Source organism: Rousettus aegyptiacus, unplaced genomic scaffold (genome assembly GCF_014176215.1).
Source record: "Rousettus aegyptiacus isolate mRouAeg1 unplaced genomic scaffold, mRouAeg1.p scaffold_m13_p_4, whole genome shotgun sequence".
Lineage (NCBI taxonomy): Eukaryota > Metazoa > Chordata > Mammalia > Chiroptera > Pteropodidae > Rousettus > Rousettus aegyptiacus.
Genome location: NW_023416307.1, coordinates 7,689,828 through 7,712,107, shown reverse-complemented (window position 1 = coordinate 7,712,107; position 22,280 = coordinate 7,689,828). Strand labels below are relative to the sequence as shown.

The following is a 22,280-nucleotide window of genomic DNA, read 5'->3' as shown; positions in this document are numbered from 1 at the left end:
GCCCTCCACTCAGTCTAATTGGGCTGTGCCTGAGCATCTGACAACTCTTCTGGAACTTATTAATGCCGAAGCCAACTTAGAAACCTTACAAGAAAACCAACAGTATGACTTTACCGTCACGCTTTGTTCTTGAACCTGTTTGTTTCCCTAACTTGACCAGACTTTGTTATGAAGGGTTTCTGATCATTACAAGATGAAGCAGTTACAAAACAAAGAACTATATATTAAAATGTACATCGGAGGCACAATCATGTCATAGTTATCATTATAACTTGCGGAATCTAGCTCAATGTCTGGTATACAGTAATTACTTAACAATTGGCAGTTCCAAGTTACGATCATTTAATTGGGGGGAAAAAAACGCAATAAATAAAATCTTCTAAGAATGACTCCAAAATGGAAGTTTTAATGTGTTTTAAACAATGGGTTCAGTGGGTTTAGCAGTTGGCCTTCAAAGGTGTCTGAAGGAGGTAAAATGAAGTAGGATATAAAGGTCAGTTATTAATTTTAAAACTCCATCTTATAAAAGATGGGACAGCAAAAAAAGCAACGCTTTCTACACACACGTGAACACACACACACACACACACACACACACACTCAAGTATTCCTAAAACAGATACCTATATACAAATACATTAAAAAATTTGTTTCATTTGTAAAATCTATACACGTATATAATTTTAAGAGGAAAGAAATACACCAGAATAGTGACAATCTTTAAAGGCACAAATTGTTAGCAATTTCAGCCATAATTTACATCAGGGGAGAGCAGCTTTATCTGTAAAGGGCCAGATAGTGAATATTTTCAGCTTTGCAGACCATAAGTTTCTGTCACAACTACTCTGATCTGCCACTGTACCAATGGCAAAGTGGCCACCGACCAGACATAAATAAACGGGCATGACCGTGTCCCAATAAAACTTTACAAAAACAGGCCAGAGGCTGGACTCAGCCAGCGGGTCACAGTGTGCCAACCTCTGCTTTATAGCCATACTCACAGAAAGGGCTTGGATAGAAAAAGAAAAAAATCCAAAGAAAGTGGAGCACACACTATTTTTGGAAGCACGTACATTCAGACTTTATAAAATCCTTTCAGTGACCGAATCTAACAGGATATGCCTCATTCAAAGTCATTACAGAAACCACTGTCTGTGAACTGCCTTTTACGGGATCAAGCCTGCCACCTTCTGGTCACACAACAGAACAGCCTTCACGGTCCCCATTCCCTATTACTAAGGGTCCGTGTCTCTCAAAACTTTGGGGTGTGGGCACCACGATGACACGATGAGTCAAGGAGGTCAACGGTAAAGAGTGCGATTGATTTTTCGGAAGCCTCAGCTTGTCAAATTCTTCCGGAGAGCCAGTGACCAACAGAATAAACTATCATGAGGCTCCCGCTGGTGGTGATCTTTTCTTATAAAGCCAAGCTCCATTAGACAATGTGAAAACAAAACAAAACAAAACAAACAAACAAACAAACAAACAAACAAACAAAATGAAAACACCAGCAGGGCAAGACTATTCAAAGTCCCTGCGCCCAGATTTTGAAATGGAAGACTATCTTGAACCCAAGGTTTTAAAGGAAAATAAATTCAAAGCCCACACTTACTAAACGAACCCCAAGTCTAGAAGGGGTCACAGAGAAATAAGTGACAGCAGTATGCTGTTCACTGGATTGCTCATGGCTCTCTCCGGACAAGAATGGACGCTTGGCTAGCAGGGGGAGGAAGACGGACTCAGGAGTGAGAGAGACCCCGGCAAGGGCAGACACTGCGACGGGCTCGCAGCCACGTGAACGATGCCTCTGCAGGGTCCTGGGGGCCCAGAGGAGGGAGTAAGTTCGTGGGGTCCCCCGAAGAGCGGGACCACTCCAGCTGCTGCTTTGAGACGGAGCACGTGGTTGCCAGGGAGAGGGAGGCGAGGCGCCAGCAGGCGGAGCAGGCGGGGCAGGGCCGGCTCTCTATCCAAGCACCAAGCACCGTCTCCTCTGGGCATCTCACGTCCGCCTGTCACACAGCAGGGCTGGACATGCCAACGCGAAGGCGGGGAGAGGACTTGGAGCCCCGGCACCTTCCATGATTCCTGGACTTCTGTGTCTGTCTCCCTGTCTCTATCTCCAGCCAAGAGATGGCGGCCTCTGCCCTTTCATCCTTCTCCAAAATGACAAACAGCAGCAGTGCAGTGAAACTTTTCATGTGTGACAGGCAGATTCGTAGCAAAACAGTTCTTCTCCAAGAACCAAAGCTCCCTACCCCTTTGACACTGCAACAGGAAGCGCGTGCTCAGTAATCAGCTCATCTCACTCACTCACACGTTTGTAAGACCTGCCAGACCCAGGCCACCGAACTATGCAAGCCAAGCGGGCGACATCCCGGGCCCCTGGCCGACCTGGGCTCGGCCGTGCGCCCCGCGCTGGGCACAGCCATACCTGGGTTGCCGGCGAGGAAGGCGAGGGGGCTCTCGCCAAGGTCCACGGGGCCATCCACTCGGTGGGGCGGGCTCTCCAGCAGCTCAGCTCCTCCCTCCAGCTCAGGGTAGGTCCTCACCAGGAGGCCCAGGGATGGCTGTGCCAGGAAATCTTTGAGCATCGATGAGTTCAGGGTGCCAGCAGCACGATTATTGATCTCGAGAATCTCGTCTCCCGCCTTCAGGCCTGCCAACGCGAGATGGAAAATGTTCAGTTTCACAGACACACATGAAGCAGAACGGCGTCGAATCAGATCACAACCCCTCAGAAGCTCTGCTGCAAAGGGCACACTGAGCTCTCTTGCTATAGGCCAGAGCTCCAGGTGCTGCCCCACGCAGACTTGTAGTGATCAAAAGTGAGCATCGGGGTGATCATGGGGGCCTCCATCCCAGAAGGTTCCAAACTCAGCTGTTACAGCATGCCGATCCTGTTCTGATACACCAACTAAACCAGTTTACTCCTTCTTTAATCTGTGTGTTCCATGCATCTGCCAATTTCATCTGGCACATTTCAATTCTGGCTCTTGCCTTACAATTTTGAGGGGGGTGGGGGGAGAAAGCAGAAAGGCTGATTACTGTGACTGGCGTGTTTTGCACACGCTCACGCTGCAACGTGCATGTGTGGCACAGCCCACTAACGTCTCCTGATCATTTCCACGGAACCAAAACGCAATGACCATCCTCTGGCCACAACCACGGAAGGGCATCTCATTCCAAACACATTTAGAGACGACAGTTTACAGAACCAAACGTGATCAGTTTTTGCCCCCATTTTTTTTTTTTTTGGTTTGTTTTTAAACTGTATCAGGACCTGGGGGTGAATATCTTTTGGACAGTTCTCAAAGGTTCTGCTACTTCTGCAAAGCAGGCTTGGGACAGTGCCAAAGTTTGGGGCCAAAGGAGCAGCCATGAGTAAACCAAACCTGGGAGAACAAGAAGCTGGGACCCTGGGGTGGGGGGTGGGGGGCAGTTCCACTTGGTATTAAAAGAACATTCCAGCAGTACGAGAAGGGGAGCGGTTAGGGAAGAACGTGAAATAAAGTGTCTTTTCAGCTAAGAAGAAGAAAGGGGCCTAATTCACATTTTAGAGACTAAATGTGGAAAAACAAATTTGAAAAAGGAAGTAACAGGCAGAGACACAAACGATAAACTGCAGAAATGATAAACTGCAGAAGCCGCCCGGCCCCTCTGGCCTCCACGGATCCCACCTCGGATTCTGCCGAAAAATGGCTCTACGAAGAAGTTCTCACTTCCCCACGTCCTCGAGTCACACCCCTTGGCCATCTATACTCAGGTTTCCACAATACTCGAAGTCGGTTTTCTATCCTCAAATTCTCCAGGAAACATTATGGGTGGGAAGACAATGGAAGAGAAATGAGAATGTTTTTCTCCATATCGGGGGTGGAATTCTGGGACGCTAACCACTCCCTTTTTAGGTAACAGATTTTGGCGTCTCAACATTTAAACAGAAAATACAAAGGTTCTAGTGAAAACTAGTTTTTTTGTTTTCTGTTTTTTGTTTTTTTAAGTCTTGGCGACAACCCTTTTGGTTAGATGTTAGAGGAGGTACTATAAAGAGGAAAAAAAAAGACTTAAAAACTAAAAACCTCTATGAGTTGTTTTTTTTTTTTCTTAAGCAAGTTCCTCCCAGGTTTACTATGAGTGGTGGAGCAGGTGTGTGTTGCGTGTTAAATGGATGGCCCCCAACAAGATATGTCCGTGTCTTAAAACCTGTGAATGTGACCTGATTGGGAGACGACATCTTTGCAGCTGTTAATTAAGTCAAAGATCTTGAGATCAGATTATGCCAGGTTATCTGATGATGGGTCCTAAACCTTGTAAGTGTCCTTGTAAGAGACACAAAGGAGAGGCAAAGGCCATGTGAAGATGGAGGCAGAGACTGGGGTGCTGCTGCCCAATCCGTGGAACCCCTCGAGCCGCCGGGCGCCAGAAGAGGCAGGAAGAATTCTTCCCTAGCCTGCGAAGGAAGTGGGGCTCTGCTCGCACCTCGATTTCAGACTTCCAGCCTCCAGGACTGTGAGTGAGAAAGTCCTGTTGTTTTAAGCCACCCCGTTTATGGTCGTTTATTATGGCGGCCCTAGAAAACTAATACGGGGGTGAGTTCTTCTGAGTATTAGTAAGTCAGAGGAGGCGGCCCAGCAGTGGTGAGCAGTGACATGTGCCTTGCTGGGATCCTTCTGCCACAACTCTACCGAGTAACAGCTCTGTGTCTGTGAGCACGTTATCGAATCTCTCCCAGCCTCACTTTCCTTGTACGTAAGAGGGATAACGAGTTAAATGAGATTAAATGAAATACTCCATAGAAAGTTCTAAGCACAGCACTTGGCACACTGAAGATATCTGATACACGTTAAATCTCGTGATTTACATTTGGGAGAAGGAAGAGGAAAATTTTTCTTTCCAACAGAAAACCGCAGCCTGCCGAGAACTACCCTCCACCTGGGCATCGTAAAAGTTGTGAAGTACCCAAGCTGGCTCTAGAAAAACAGGACACACAGGTTTCTCACCGGGCTCTGTCCCATGTACCATCGGAAAAACACGTAGTGACAGCAAAGATGGCAGACCCCGACCTCGGCTGACTCCAAGAGCAGAATGAGGGACCAAGACGAACATGCCCAAGGTGAGCAGAGATACGCATAAAAAATAACTCTCTGGTTCAAAAAGTCAGTTCTACAAGCGCAGCCCATGTGACATCCAGCTGAGGGCAGATGGCAGGGGGGAGCAGGAATACGGGGATTAACCGTCAGCCCGTTACAAGCCCAAAGCCCAAGCTGGCTCACGAAAATACATGAGTAAGAACCCAACAACATTCAGATAGAATTAGGCTGGGTTCCACCAGACTTCCCCTGGCTGCACCACGATCTGGTCATTTTAGGAGAACACTGGCCCCTGGACTATGTCCAGAGGACAATGGCCAGAGTTGTAGCCTATTCCCTAACAAATGATCGAAGAAGCTGGAAGTGCTGACTGTGAAAAAAGACGAAACGCAGCCATTGTAAAACGATGGAGAGCGAAGGCTGGCTACAGAGGAGGCAAAACAGGGACCGAAAGCTGAGGAGGAGGATGTTTTGTGATCAGAATCGTCCACGAAGAGGCTGTGTGGTCCAGAGTGAGCTCTCCAGCATCAGCGGGTCTTCACGCAGAGGCTAGATGTAACATAAAATATCAGAATAGTGTTTCTGGCCCAGGTGGACAAGTGGACATCACTCTTTCACCTGTAGAAAACAGCGCCACGCGGGGCAAGAGGGTTGGAGCGGACGACCGTTTGTTTTTATCTGACATCAGTGTTCTTGGATTCAAAGAACTTAAACAGGATGTGACTAACACCAGGGCGGCATGTTTCCCCACCCCCACACCATGCCAACCGGCACACTCACTGCGCCGAAAGAGATAAGAATCAGCCTTTGGGTTCAAAGGGGAGTAAACCCTGTCGCTTCTGGTCTTAGCTGAGATACAGCCTAGTGAGTGTATCAAACTTGGGCCTCCAGGCTGCCTGTGGCCTAGAAAGTACGCAAAGAAAATGAAGGAAAATCCTCTCCTATGACGGTTAGCAGTATATCTAAATTACTTTGACTTAATCACCCCTTTGTATCCCCTTTGCCATTTCTGTGCATAGCCAAGTCTGTGGATGCACTTCTCCAATGCTTAAAAGTGTAGGGCAAACACACACACACACACACACACAGGCAGCTTGCAAGCCATGAACACCCAGAACTAAGCTGTACAGAAAGAACATGGGCGGAGGTGGAAAAGACCTGCCTTCCGCCATTTTCCCAGCTTCTCCATTCGGCAGCTCTCCAACAGAACAGACAAAGGTCTTATGTCTAAGCATGACAGGCCCAGATGTGCAAGTCTTCTGCATTCAACGGGTATTATTTTGATGCTGCCTGGATACAACTAAAAGAAGAATGAAATGAAGGTGGATTTTGAGCCCTACCTTCCTGCTCAATTTGCTTATGGTGAGTATGGTGGGTTAAAGAGTGTCCCCCCAAAATCCATGTCTACCTAGTATATCAGAATGTGACCTTATCTGGAGAAAGGGTCTTCACAGATGTCATTAAGTTAAGAGGAGGTCATAATGGATTAGGGCGGGCCCTAAATCCAATGACTGGCCCTCTTATAAGAAGGCCATGTAAAGACACAGAGAGACATGCAGACAAAAAGGCCATGTGATGACAGAGGCAGAAATTGAAGAGATACAGCAACAAGCCATGGAATGCCAACGGCCACCAGAAGCCAGGAAGAGGCATTGAACAGATTCTTCACTAACAGGCTCCAGAAGGAAACAAACCTGCCCCTACCTTGATTTTGAACTTCTGGCCTCCTGAACTGTAAGAGAATACATTTCTGTTGTTTTTAATCACTAAGTTTGTGATCATTTGTTACCAGAGCCACAGGAAACCAATTCAGAAAGCCAAAAATCTAGATTGAAAAATTCTCTCAGAGTAGAGAGAAGATGGAGAGTTGGGGTTCCACAAGGGGACTAGGCTGCACTATGAACCCTGGTAGGGGTGCAGGCAGAGTGTGGCAGAGAAGAACTCTCTAAGAGGGGCAAGAAGGTAGGATTCTGAATCCTCAGGTTCTCAACTTCTACAAAGATTCCTCCAGGAATGGCAGCAACACAGTATCTGCTTTGAAGGAGCTTTTGCAGGCCCGGGCGATGGCCAGTGTCAGCTCTGACCAGTATGGACCAAAGCGCAGAGGGGTCTTCCCAAAAGTCCTGAAGATCCTAGGAAGGTGCCCCAGGACCTCTATTCAATCCTAGACAATGGAAGTACAACCACCTATAATTAGTATGGGATTTCCCACCAGTCCCATGACAAGAAGCTCAGAATCAGCTTTTAAATCGAAGAATGTGACATTTCTAACACACCTGAGTTTATGGAATAATTTTCATATTCCCTGGAAGAGTTTTCAATGAGACAACATTCCAATACGCTTTACAGATGAACCTTTTGGGCATATTTTTCTCATCCACCAAACAGAGAAACCCAAAAGGGAATTTAAGACAGACAAACAGACAGACAGACAGGATACTCAGCGACTTACCTTTCTTAGAAGCTAAACCAGTTTCCTTCACCCTATTAACGTAGAGCTTCCGAACACCGTCTTCTTCCACAGAAGAAAGTGAAAACCCTAGGAAACACAAAGTGGTAGGACTCACACCTTCTGACTGTTTAGCAAACAACAGGAAGTACCTGCTGTGAACTAGGTATGTGCAGTGTTTTGGGTTGTAGTTTGGAACAACTGTTTTTCCTCGTTCATACCGTTTTACAAAGTAGAAAAATGTATTTTTAGATTCACTCTAAAAGAAGGTACTAATTGTAAAAATAAATATTACCAGGCACATCAATCTTCATACTACCTACCTGTCAACTCGAATGGAAGAAAATTATTTTGTTTTACTTTGCTTGCTAGTAAATGCCACAGATGTGCCTTTTTTTTCATAGTCTCCTCCACAGCACAAACCAGGATAATTAGCTGATCTCATCTGAGTCTCCTTGACTATATTCAGCAGTCTTTGTCCTAGGATATATTACGACTGAATGACGGTAGGGTGCTTATTCGTCCACATGCATTGCTATATGGATATGCTTTAATAAAATTGTGCAAAAAGGGTTAAGTAGCAACTCACTTTATGAATCCCATTTCATAATGAAACGAACTGATTTCTCATTCTACTAGTGTCTGATCAGAAGATCATCTTATACTTGTCCCGGTGTCTAGAGCTCAAAGCTCATTAGTTCATTCATCCTGGGCTTTGCCACGTTTATCAGGAAAAAAAAAGGGCAAGACAAGGTCCCAAAGTTTTAAGTGTGTGGGGACCTTGGGCGCTCCCAATCCTGTGGCTACAAACTCTGTACAACTCCTTTCTGCTCAATTAAGGAAATGTCCAAAACAAGTACCTGCTTTTCCTGCAGGACAAAACACTTTGGCAGATCCTGCTAAAAGAGCAATAAATACAACTCTAAAGATGTGACATAATTTCAACTCTGGGAGAAGAACAATCCCTGTCTTAAGGCTAAAGGCAGAGGAAAAAACAGGGGTTTAAACAACCAAACAAGTAAATAACAACAAAACAGAATAATTAATTACAGGACCGGAGGCCAGGGAGTCCTGCGACTTTTCGAGCTGTGTGTTTTCTTGAATGTGTGCTTTTTTGTTTAAATCACAAGACCAGGAAATAGATACCCACACGTAGGCAAAACTTCCAACTGCCGTCACCCACTACGGTACCTAACTCCCTCAGACGGGTAACGCATGAGGCCACCACCCCCTGAGGACTTCCCAAAGTCTTAATTTTATTTCATGTTGAATTCCATTCTTATAGCAACGTGTTGCTTTCAGATTGTTTCAAGAAGCCCCCGCTCAAATAAAAATAATTTTATACATGAGCCGTTTAAGTGACGTTAGACTTAACACGGGTGTATTTCTCTATATTTCGGTAGAGAGTATTTTTTAAATCTGTTACAACAGACGGAGAATTGAGGCCTATATCAAGGGAAAGGATGAATAGAATTTATCGAAATATAGGCCTTTCCCTTCTAAAATGCTACTATTTTGTAAAGTTCTGAGACCAAAACTATTTTTTCCTATTAAAAATAAAAGGCACACACTGACAGAGTGCCAGGGGACCAGCCCGCTTGAATGGAAGGTCCAGGAGAGGTGACTGTTGAAAGTCTGCTGCAAATCACTCCGAGACAAAGTCAACAGACATGGCTGAGGTAGCACCTGGTCCATTCCCTCTTCACTTGGTCTTCCTTTTTAATAACCAAAAGGTAAAAATGGGACGGGGGAGGAGCCAACCAGCATGAAGACCTCAAGCGACTGAAATTTGCACTAGGCAACTGGGTACCCACATGTATGGACCTCAGAAACAGATCAGACTTCTCAAGTTGATGGGGGGAAATCTCTGGATAGGAAAGGGGACAGAAGAAAAGAGAATGACAATAATCTCCTTTTCGAAGATCTCTCAAATGGAAGCCAACAATTTACAAATGGACGGGGGCGTGGCACGTTAGCTCTGCCCCCAAATCCCTACTGGAGGACACCCACGTAGGGCTCTAGCAAACAGGAGCTCCTGTCAGTTCAGAAGCACAGCCCGCCCCACACCTGGCTGCGCCCCGCACACTCCTATGGAGCCTCAGGGTCTGATCCCAAGGGGCAGCCTCTATTTCGAGATGCCGGGAATCTGCATCCTGGAGGAGAGATGATGACCGTCTCCCACGTTAACGGATATTAAAAAAATATATATTAAACATCCTACAGCTGCATTATTTTGAGGTAAATGAAGAACACAGTGATTTTCACAGCGAATCAGCAAAGTCAGAATTATTTTTTTTTTCCTTTTAGGATAGCAACATTCTAATTCCCAGCAAAAAAAAAAAGCAACATGGCCCCAAATGATATACCACAGGGAATAGAGTGATTCAATATAAATCAATGTATCTACTGCAGCAGATAGTTTTCCGTTACCAAGGCCAGCATGCACTATGAGTGGCAACTGGGATAATGACCTTGACAATGAAGGAAGTGATTGAAACTAAGTGAAGAAGCTAAGAAGACAAACTCGTAAGTTGAACAACCCGAGATCGCTTGTACTAAAATCCATGACCAAAGAGAAGTCATGACAACATAAGAAACGAGAGAAACGCTCAAAACTAGATGCCGGGAAACACTGAAATTCAGAAAATGAGACAAGTGCAGATACCTACGATATAAATGGAACGAATGACCGAAAATAAAACTGCGTAAGAAGTTTCTAAAGCGAAAGGAATGCTGGGTTGCAGAAAGGATGCATCCTTCCACTTTGAGGCATGCTTAGCCTGTCACGTAGCCACTTGAACTAATGTCACAAATAAGGTCTGAGGGTGACCTGTGGGCTGAGATGGAGAAATTTAAACAAGCGTTAAATCTTTCGATTTGTTCCGTCTGTTGGATTATTAAATCGTATTTTCCTCTTTTCTAAAGTGTTCAAAAAGAGAAGGCAGCATTTGGTCTGGAGTTAGATTTCTGTGTATCGGTGTGCGCTAACATCTTTTACGTACATTGAACTCAATACATGGCGGGAAGCCACATGTAGAAGTGCTAATGTCAGGTACAGATGAGCTGAATTTAGAATCCTGGGTAGTTGGGAGGTCAGAGGCAATCAGATCTCGTAGGATTACGGGGCTCTTGAACTTTTTCAATCGAAATGCTGCTGGAATACCTGATGCCAACATGAGATGGGCACTGAGAATGACTGGTTTCGCTGAGGTAATTAGCCATGCGGTAGCAGGCTTTGCAAAAGGAGTCCAAGAACCAGTACAGTTTGCTGCTGAACATCACACCATCAAGGACAGAAATGGAGGCATCAGCCTTGAGAACCTAGCAATGCGACACTGCCACAATCTCCAAGCATGAGATTCTGTAGCTCACAAACAAGATTGGCCCACGACAAATCGGAAATTGCAAACAAACAAAAAAAAATCTGCTTCTTTGTCAGGTAGTTTCAGAAGCACTTGTTGACGATAATTTCTAGCTTGATGACTGATGCCCTTCCGGCACCTTAAGTGGGTTCCATAAGCACTTCAGTCACTTTAACAAAATAGTATAAAAAGTGTAGTGGCTTATGTCCAGTTTCCATTTCCAAGACCAAAGGCCAGTCAGAAGTAGATTCGAGAGCTTTGAATCTCAGCCCTTTCTGGCTTCCTGCTACAGTTTATCCTTCCTCAGCAGAGACTCAGTGACGAGTAAAGAGTAACCGTCATGGTGTGTCTTGGAGGACCTGCCACATATTTATAGCACTGCTACTAATCACTGCATTAATTACCGAGGTCATGCTTCTCCTGCATAATAAGCCTTTTATTTACACAATTATCCTTTGCCATCGAAAACATCCTCTGGCTTTATGATGTCTTCAGTTTTAAATTCAAGGGTAAACGGTGTGAAAGTGTAATCCAAGAGGCCCGGCTTCAAAATCAGGTTCTCTTCATTAGGCCGGGATACTCTAATGAGCATTCTGAGGTGCAGGCTGCCTTGGGGAGAAGCTGCAGTAAGAATCTAGAATCCTGCTGCTCAGTAAAGGGTTTGAAGATTTCCAAATGCTAAAAAGCTTAATAATTTAATTCAGAGAGAAACTGTAAGTGAGCGTATGCAGTAGCCTTTGTATCTTTTCTAGAAAACCAGGTTTCCTTCTAGCACCATGCCTGTGACCCCCAGGAGGTAGGCGTGGCCACGAGACTCGCTTTGCCGAATGGTGAGCCGGCGCCTGATCCACCACCTTCTCTTCCTCTTCTGCGAAGAGACAATGTCCCAGGTGACAGCCGTGCAGGCTGGGTCATGGAGTGAGGACAAGAGAAAGAGACCCAGCCCACCTACAAAGGATGCGTGGTGAATATGACAAATGCATCTCACTGTTCGGAGTCACTGAGCTCTGGTGACTGTCATGAGCTCCACTAACCTCTCCAGTCCTGACCGATAAGGCACGGTATGGGTTTTCCCCACATATTTTACTCAGGCACCATCTCTGCAAAAGTCAAGCTGGCCTTCTGTTTCTCTGGGTTCCACATTCAACCAACTGTAGATCAAAAATACCCACACACAAAAAAAAATTCCAGAAAGCTGATCCCTAAACAATATAGTGTAACAACTACTTGCATAGCATTTATGTTGTCTTAAGTATTACACGTAATCTAGGCATGATTTAAAGTATATGAGAGGATGTGCTAAGTGATAAGTAAATACTATGCCATTTTATATACTTGAGCATCTTTGATTTTGGTATCCTTCAGGGTCCTGGCAACGATCCCACACGAGCACTGAGTGACAAAAGTAATGGTAAGCAAAGACGACGAGTCTTAAACATATGGAAAGGAGTAGATACTTAACCACGCCAGAAATGCAGACAGCTGTGTGGTAAAGAGCGTTCACACAGCGGGACTGACTGCTTGCCATTCTCTGAGAGACCTGCTCACAAGTGTGGGCCCTGGCTGGCATCCGGGAACCTGGATTTGGGGAGAGTTCCCAATGCCCGAACGTGGCTTTCTGTGCCTAAACGGTACAGAGAGCGTGGTGTATGCTGAACACCTGCTTTCTTCGGGAGATCTGGAATTTTGTTTGGATATACGCTAGGCAGAGGGTGCCTACGTGACCAGCCTCCCAATAAAATCCATGGGACTGAGTCTCTAATGAGCTTCTTTGGTAGGCGCTATCACAGCTTGCTGCTGGGGGATTCAAGAACAGCCGGTGTGGCTGGAGGACGATTCCTGGATGCTCACGCCTGGGTTCCTCAAATTTTGCCTCTCCGCCCACCCCATCCCACCACCGTCCTGCCTTTTTCTTTTATTATTGATGTTGCTTTGTACAGATTCCCTATAATAAATCATTGTCATGAAGATGACCATATATTGAGCCCTGAGCGTCCTCTTGGTTAGTCAGTGAACATAAGGGTGGTTTTGGGGACCCCCAAAACAACACCCAAATAAATTCCTTTAACATTATTTGTGTGGTGGGGGGGGGGGAGGAAGAATAATGCATATGTTTTGGGGAAAGAAATGTAAAAGGATAATTTCTTCATTACTAGGACACATCACGATATAAAATAATCTACTCTCGATATATCCATTTCCTTTTTATGATAGTATAATCCCATTGATTACGGTTATGAAATTTAAAGCTGAAGTCTTCATCGCACCCAGAGTGGATATGTCTTCTTTTCCTAGTTTGGCCGCTTCACACAGCACAGAAACCAGATGTGCTTATCTGTTCTAAATTGGCCCCAAAGGCATTTTTCTGAATTGTATATAAGTACATGTTTACACAGGAAATGCTTTAACTTGAAAAACACCGAAGATCAAAGAAAAATAAACGTACCATAATTATCGCTGGCTGTGTCTGACTTCTCAATCTGGATGTTCTGAGTGACTTTTGGACAAATTTCAATTTCTTTGTACAGCTGAAAATCACAAAGAAAAGTCTAATTAGGATTTCACTATAAATAACTTATTAGGGATCGTCATCTTTCTGTAAATCTGTGTTTTCACGATTGATACTTGGAAGCAAATTCTCACCACATGCCTGTATTTTCATGGAACAGAACCCATTAAAAGCCGAAGCAGAAACATATAACTCATAATCTCCCACTTAGCTACAGTTCCAGTTTCTAAATAATTCCTCCACGTAACTCTATATAACTCCAGATGTCTTTTCTCACCCTGTATCTATCATTTGAATCCAGGTCTCGTCGGCTCCAGAACTACAGCTCTCTCCACTACACTATAATTCCTCCCAGGCTACCTCCTGGTAGGACTTGGTACTGAAGTAAATGGAAACAACCTTCCTAAGTAAGCAAGCCAGAAGCCATTTCCAAAATTTATGATAAAAGTTCCAAAACAAATAAATATGTCAATGATATGTCGGTGGTTCACGTGGAATTTAACTGTTTTCACTCAGTTACAGAGGAAAAGACCTAGTCTGAATAAAGGTCGATAACAGAAAACTGCTCTCTAGCACTAAAAAGAATTCGTGGTCGTTATCTAAACTTGCCCTCCGTCTCTGACCAGGCAAGTCATTCATCCAGAAATAATTTTACTTGGTCAAGGAGAAAAGAATGCCAGTGTTTCTCTCTCCATTTTCTTAGGGCACTTGACAGGTGGCAGAGGTGAGCAAAGTGCTTAAGGATTCGGGAGACCGACAACAGTATAATAAAAACCCAAGCGAGGTGGGAAACTAAGAACTTGCTGGTACGGCCCGGTTCTCTGGAACACCCTAATTTAATACATCTTCCACCAAATGCTGTGTTGAGGGCATAACTCAATGTGGTTTTATTTTTATACTTTAGAACACTTTTCATACAAATAAATTCTGAAAATAAAAGAAATCAGTTAGAATACTGACCTTTAGTTCAGGAAAAAGGCTCACCAAAATTATAAATACTGAATAGAATAAACTTTATGATACATTTCATAACGCCACAGAATGTTCAATAAAATGTCATGTGGTCACGTCAACTTATTTGAGCTTCAGATGTATTTTTTTCAACTTGTTGGAGAACCAATCTCTTCCCCTAGGTGGCAGTATATCACTGTTCGTTCTAATCATCTCCGGAAAGTTCCAAATGCTTTTTCAAAGACCCAGTGAGAATATAACTCTGCGAATAATTTTTCCTGTTCTTTCATATTCTACCTCCTACTGTGTAACTAAAAGTCTTTGGGTCTTTAACCAGTCTCAGGCAATAACTTACAGTAACATAGACAGACCCTTTAGCTAAGTACTTTCTTAGGTTGGTTAGACTAAAATTGAGCTTAGAAAAAAGCACTGATAAAATATATAAAAGCTCAAGAAGGGTCTGTATTTTTAATATATTTTCAATGCAACCACAATATCTGAAACTAGAAGTTTTGAAATTGAGTAGTGTTATACATGAACATCTTTAACGAAGAAGTGTCACATATATTCCTTTTATTTTTTATTTTTTATCAAATCAAACGATGTTGCTTGTTTTCATTCTTTTCAAAAACCAGAATAAATGATCCGCAAACTTTAAGAAATAATTTGATTACCAAGGTACTTGTGTTATCACAAACTCATGATCTTTCCTTACCATGGAATGGGTGCCCTGGTCCAAGCCACCATGACCCCAGTGCCTGCTCACTAGCCTCCTGCCTGCTCTCCCAGCTCCTTCTCTTATGCTCTAAGGCCCATTGGCCACTTATGCTCTAAGGTCCACTGGCCACACATCAGCCACAGTGAGCCTAACAAGACAGAAGCGAAATAATGTCTTTCCTCTCCCAAGATTTCCCTTCTTTCTTGGGCCCTACATGGCTTGTCTTGCTCCCTTCCTCCCTCATCTCCTGAATCCCCAGCCCCCTCCACCTACCCTGACCACTGATCATCCTCATACATCTTCCAAAATATCTCCCTGGCTCATTCTCTCTCACTTCACTCACCTCCCTGTTCAAACGGCGCATCTGAAAGAGCAGAACAACTCACTTCCGGAAGTCCCATCTCTATCTGCTTTCCGAACTTTTTCTTTCCAAGCTCTTACCATCCCCTGAAATACTACCCATATTTACATGCTTTTATAAATATCTCCACAAATTTGACTGTTGGTTCATAAAGAGTAGAAGGTTTTTTGAGTGTCCCAGTGTCTAGAACAGCTACAACGGTGCCTGGCACACGATAAATGCTAAATAAGTATTTGCTGGGTGAATGAATATATCGATCAGTCAGTGTTTCGGCAAACCCTTTATTCCCACCTGTCACTTTAGGAAAAACAGATTTAATAAGGCTTTTTGTAAAGCTAGTGTCTCCATGTTGATTATCATTCCATAGACTAGTCCCAACAACCAACTAATCGTGGAAAAGTAGCCAAACATATACTACTTATATTAAAACATAAAATATTTGGGGACAGTCTTCTATTGATGGGTCATTTTTGAGGATCCAACTTCAAACATCTGCAAGCTTCCTTAGTCCCTCAAAAAAAATTGCAGTGGGCTATGGAAACCAACTAGCCACGTGTGGTCTGATGCTTATTCGATAAGGGCCAATACACTAAATACCTGCAAACTCTCAAAAAGCATCGAGGACACTACATACTCAGAAAACCCCTGCCTTTGAATGACATCACACACAGCTTAATAGCCTAAAGCAGATATTGGAAACAAAGAACCCATGGAAGGAGTTCAAAGGGTTTGCGAACTGGGATGGTGCAAAAAATAACAAGAACATAACCTGTAACTGAAACTTGGCATTTTCTTCGATCGCACACGAATAGAGGCGACATAGACAGAAGTATTAGCAATGCCTATGACCTGGTCACAAACAGAAATCACAGTTATTTTAACATCACAGTCCACTTGCTGCTAATAACTCAAAAATATTGCTTATGCTCACCACTACTTCAAAATAATGGCGGCTATCAGACATACCCCTACATCTTCACAGTTAATAATTAATAAATAAGGGAGCACGTATATTGGCCATAGGTAATCCTACGTATTTTATTTCAGGCAATTGAAAATATTACTCTGAGACAGATCTAGAAGCTTCGCCAGGCTGCTAAGGAATCCCTAAAAGAACAAAAAAGTCAAGAATTTTAGTAAAAATCGAGGAGTGAGTAATACTAACTTGCAACCTGAGCAATGACGTTTGCTTCCTCAGGGATCTCTGAACTGGAGACCTTTTGCAATAGTTACAAAAGAATACCATGATCTCTCTGTATTACAGGTTCTTTTCTTAAAAATTATAATTATAATATGTATACAGCAATTGTGGATACAGACAGATTAAGCTTGGCACAACTTAGTCTCCTACGTTAGATGAGACCATACAATGAGCAAGACTTCAAAATAATAAGTATGTCAATATAATTTCAAACGATAAGCCTCAAACATGGACATGGAAGTGGTTAGGTGAGATCCAGTCATTTAGGATAGGAAAGTTATTAACCCCAAGATGCAAAATATGATCTAATTCATTCAGGTGTTATAAGCAAAGCCCTCTCCTCTGTTAAGACTTATTAATTTAAGTGATGGTTGAAAATGGACCCATCACTTTGATCTATTACATAGCAGGATGAGAATGTTATAAAAGCATACGCCTCCTCTTATGTTTCATGAAAAACACTTCAAGGGACACAAGGAATCTTTTTAGGAGAACAGAAACAGTCTAAATTACAATTGTAGTGGTGAAAATATGACTGTAGATGCATTTGTCAAAAACTCATTCAACTGTGTGCCTAAAATTGGTGAGTTTTAGTGTATATAAAATAGATGTCAAAAAAGTTGATTAAAGACAAAATTCCTACTAAATTCTAAACTGCACTTCCCCTTTTCCAGAAGACACTACTCAGGTTTAAATTTTCGGTTCTGTTTTCCGTGGTGAAACCCTGTCTTAGCCACATGGTTATCACTCACATATCCACGGCAAGCAGCTCGGTGGCCCCAGAGGAATGACTAAGTGCAAAGGGCGAGCAAACTCCAAGATACATGGGCTTTGCTCCCAAAATGCTTCATTCCTGGAACTGAAAACAGTACCCCTTAGCTAACAAAAGGAACTTGTCACTGTTTTATTACCATAACAACCATTTATTGAGCATCTATTATGTGACCCATTAGCTCTGAGCTTCACAAAATCTTAGAAATAAAGTAATATCAATTCTTTTCTTTTTCTTTTTTTGCCAATATCACATAATTTGTAAGCAGTAGAGCCCAATATAAAGAACCTGAGTCCCATAATGAAACTCAAACATACATAAATGTCACCAGGAATCTATGTAAATATAATTACAAAAGGCTGGGACATATAATTAGACAGCAGCTTTTTCACAAACAGGACATGACCCTCTGATTCCAATATATAGGTAGAAATAACACAAAACTGGAGTTGATGTTTTTTTTTTTCTGACAACAGCCAGCTGATCTTTGAGTCACCAATTTAAAACAAAACACTGGTGAAGTTACAAGGAAAGCTGGGAATTCTAAGAGTCAGCTTTGGATTTCAATTCTTCGTGAAAGCACAGCAAGGCTCCTTATAATAAGCAAAACTGTGACAGGGCCATCTCCACAAACTTTAGAGCTCTGAATGAGGCTCATTTACTTTAGAATTCGTTCCACTTCACCAACCACAATTAGCACGAGCACACATATAAGTTAAAAATAATCTCCCACAGAATGTCGGCAGGACAAAGTCATAAACATTACCAGCTCATAAATGTCCTCCTCGGGCTTTGGAACGTAGTGCTGCATCTTGTTTTCTATTAGGAATTTCAGACGCAAATAATGAGCAGAATGATCCAGTTGATGTGTCTGGGACAAAAGAAAGGAGAAGAAGAGAATGTTCAATAGGAAATAGGAATCAATCATTAGTTCTCCACTGACATATTATCACGGAGTCCCGAGAATAACGGAGATTTGTTACTGGAGAGATGGGAGTGTAAAGTCTCTGTACTTCTTATAAGGTTTACATCTAAAACCCAAACTTCAGAATCATTTTTGTTGAACATATTAATAATATTCCATTGGTATCTTATAAATTGATGGAAACAACTAAGTCACACCTTCATTTCTGCTTCTCTGATTTATTACGCTCTTTAACTCCCTTAAACATAATTCCAAACATACATAGGTGATTAGAGAAGAAAAGGGACAAGAAAGGCAAGGAAGTATTGACGGTAACAGAAAAAAAAAAATGGGCCCAGGCAAAGTTATTTGTTTAGCCACATGAGGACACCGGGCCAGTCATTAACAGTTCATTTGTAAGCGAGTCAGTGTGAAGACAAGGCATTTAGATTTCTGTCTTATTTATATACACCCGGAGTGAGACTCCCTCAGGGGCGGCGCAGACAGGCATGTGTCCAACTTCAGAAACACAATGAATGACTTGCCCAAAGAAAACAATTCTAAACTAGTTAAGAACTGAAATTTCTAGGATTTCTCCTGTGGTCCAGAATGGGGTCGACTGATTTTTTTTTTCTACCTGGAAAGTAATCCTTGAATTAGTGTTGCAGAAAAAGCAATAGTGGCTATATGGTTTTATAAGTAATCCTCACTATACACTCAAGATGATACAGAGGAAAAGAACATGTTCTTCAAAAGTTACCCAGCAACATGAAAATGAATCGTAGAGAGAAAATGTGTCAATCAAGTCATGTTTTTAAAGCATCCTTATCTTTTAGAGATTTATCCTAAAGTACTAGTTGACAAAGACACAATGTCTGGAATTTGCTTCCAAAATTATTTGGAGCAAGGGGTAGGAGTAAGTTTGTAAATAAATGAAACATAATTTGATAATTACAGAACGTTGGTGATGGAGACACAAGAGTGTATTACATTATTTTTTACTCTTACCCAAACGTTTGAAATGTTTCACAAATATAAATCTCTTTATATCAAAGAGCTACATCTGATGACAATTATTTCAAAATAAATGAAATTAATTTTTCACTTGTTTAATACTCCTTTTACTTACCCTACTCCCACCCAAATACAATTTTAAGGTCAAACTAAGAACAGTCCAATAATTATTTCAACAAGCCGTTCAATCACATCTAAAAAACTCTCTAGTATACTAGACACTGCATGAAACACTGCAAATGTGGACGTTAATAACACATAAATGCGGTCTTCAGGAGTGTGTGTGGCTATGAGGAATGGGGTGTGCAAAAATGGGAGGGGGGGCAGTGGTGGTTCCGCTTTTCAAATAAATACGCACGCAAGACAGGCATCTGCATGTTTATAAAAAGTACACTGTGGAAAGTGGAAATGAGTTCATTCTGAACACCTAGCAGAAGGATAAAGAAGTTTTCTACGGTGATTCTTGGGAACCCCCAATGCGGATCTTCTCTGGAGTAAAGTGATAGTTTGAAGCCAACACAGGCCCATATACCTGGCTTTGGGGTGTTCACTTTGTGTACTGAAGACCAAATACACACCCAGTATCCGACAGACCTGGACCATTGAGGTCAAAGATAATAAGGGTGGATGGGTAAGCCAGGGAAATACAAAGCACGAAAGTTTTAAAGTGCTCTATCTACTGCCTGTCAGAGAGTTGCTGAGACAAACAACAAAATAATAGTATTTAGGGTGATAGGGTAAGCGAAAAAAAAAGTGTCCCGCAGAGAGACGGAAGCTGCGAACGCTTCCCACCTACCTAGGTCCTCCCTGAAATCTCTAATTAGAAGTGAAAATTTTCGGTTCACCATCCGTTTCCGATCGAGGTGGGAGGAAAAGAGAAATGAAACTGCGTGGGGTCTTGGTCAACAGAAACAAATCCACTAGGAAACCTGATCACCACCACTTATAAACATGATGGGGACACTCCCAATGAGGCTGCCACTGAAACAGAGCGACCTCGCCCCAAGAAACTTCTGGTTCCTAAAACCTCGGTGCGAGAGAGGGGATGGCCCGTGGCCAGGCACCAAAGATCTTAGAATGGTCCTGAGGAAGACTGTGGAACATCCATCACCCCTTAAAGCTACTGTGCCGAAAACACTTCTACAAATGTACACAGGATGATCAACAACAGTGGATGCTACTGTCAAGGTACCACCCTTACACGATGTAACAGCGATGGGACCAGAAGAGTGATGAACGTAACAACGCTGACAAGGACGAGTCCTTCCGCCCTCCCCTCCACCACCACACTTTTCGAACTTAACTTTGAAAAATAAAAAATGAGTAGATGCAACAAACATGTAAAATATAATGGCCCTCAATTGGGTCAGTAGTTACTATAAATGTGGGGCACTGGATGGATACGCCAGTGCGTTTTGTCATTTTGGTAAATGTTTCTTAATAACAAGCCCTTGTCAGTCATGGCTGGTCTGACATAAAAAGGGAAATCCTAATGAAGTAAACTAAATCAGAACCCTCGAGAAAAATTTCACACTCTTCAAATACCTGCAAGTCAATATCAAAGCAGGTCAAGCAACTGACCATGTTTACAACACATCTATGTGCAAAAAAGAATTTCAAACGGTCATGAATATTTTAACATAGAAATTCTAAATGTTTTCCCTGCGTTAGACTTATAAAAGATTCAAGAGAAAATTTCCTAACCCAAGAGAAATTCAGTGAGGAAAAAATTTTAACCATACAAATTTGTTTTCCAATGTACAGTTACTTGAGTTAGCCTTAAATTTATTTTGAGGCAATGCAGCCGTAAATTATACCATAAGATAAATATTATTGTAAAACAATTTTTAGTTTAGTTGGCATATTTTTTAAAAATTTGCATCTTACCATGACTACTTCAAAGGATAAAATAGCAAAACACAATGTAGAACTTTTTAGTAAATAGTTTGAGCCAATTAAAATAGGTAATATAACATGATCTTCCAATTCATTATGTTTTGCTTTTCCATTCCTCTTGATAATCTTCCATGTCAGTCAAACTTCTCAGGGAAACATAAATGTATGTAGTTACTAAATACAGAAACCATGAGCACATGAAGAGCTACCGCAGAATTTCCAAAGGTATTTATCCTCCCCTTCAAGGTGGCCTCTTTTATTTTAAATGCCAATGATTATTAGAATATCCAAAGCCACAGGCCAACATAGTAAAGGCACAAAATGAAACTGATTCCACGGTCACACATAAATAAGAGTGCATATGAATGAATGAATTTTTTTCTTATTTTTGCAATTATTTTAGTAATTGCAATGATCAGAATAGGTCCAAAACCCACAGGCCAACATGGTTACCCACTATATTCAGCAACAATCATTTTTGTAATACCCACAATAGGAATCGTACATGAAATGTAGATCTAGAAACATTTACTATACCAGAACTTGACTGTTGCTCAGATGGCAGATGACAAACTGATGTAAAATGATGTGGATCAGATAGAATAGGAAAGAGAATGAGCTGAATGCAAGAGACGGAAGAAAGAGATTATTAAATGTTAGAGAGAGCATCTATCGCCAACGTTGAGAATGACAATAAAGAAATAAAAGACAGACATTCTGGTAATCACCTTTGTTTTTAGTCCCTCCCCACCCCGCCCCCCCAAAAAACAACAACAAACAAACAACAACAACAACAAAAACCTCTCCATTAATTAGATCATTAATAACAAGTGGCACAGTTTACCCCATTACCTTTTTCCCTCTTAAGAATAAAATCAGCTCCACTAATCACAAGAAAGTGTTTTCCAAAGAACAAGCAAGCTTTAGAAGACACCTGGCTCTAAGCACACTATATAATTTATCCTACAAGGTGATTTTTCCAAAGGCCATTAACTTCTTAAAACACACACCAAGGTTTTCCATTTTCAAACTCACGAGACATAAGATTGTTCTACA

The 22,280-nt window shown here is 42.3% G+C and overlaps 1 protein-coding gene across 7 annotated transcripts in view; it reads right to left on the bottom strand.

Annotated features, from left to right (window-relative positions):
- TIAM1 (TIAM Rac1 associated GEF 1) overlaps positions 1-22,280 on the bottom strand; it is a 321,420-nt gene that overhangs the window by 45,554 nt on the left and 253,586 nt on the right. For all 7 annotated transcript variants that reach the window (XM_016162370.2, XM_016162369.2, XM_016162372.2 and 4 more), the window contains 4 exons: positions 18,177-18,281; positions 13,345-13,426; positions 7,540-7,626; positions 2,432-2,656 (listed from right to left, as the gene is read on the bottom strand). In XM_016162370.2, the coding sequence (XP_016017856.1) occupies positions 2,432-2,656; positions 7,540-7,626; positions 13,345-13,426; positions 18,177-18,281 (499 nt within the window). The remainder of the gene's footprint in view (positions 1-2,431; positions 2,657-7,539; positions 7,627-13,344; positions 13,427-18,176; positions 18,282-22,280) is intronic.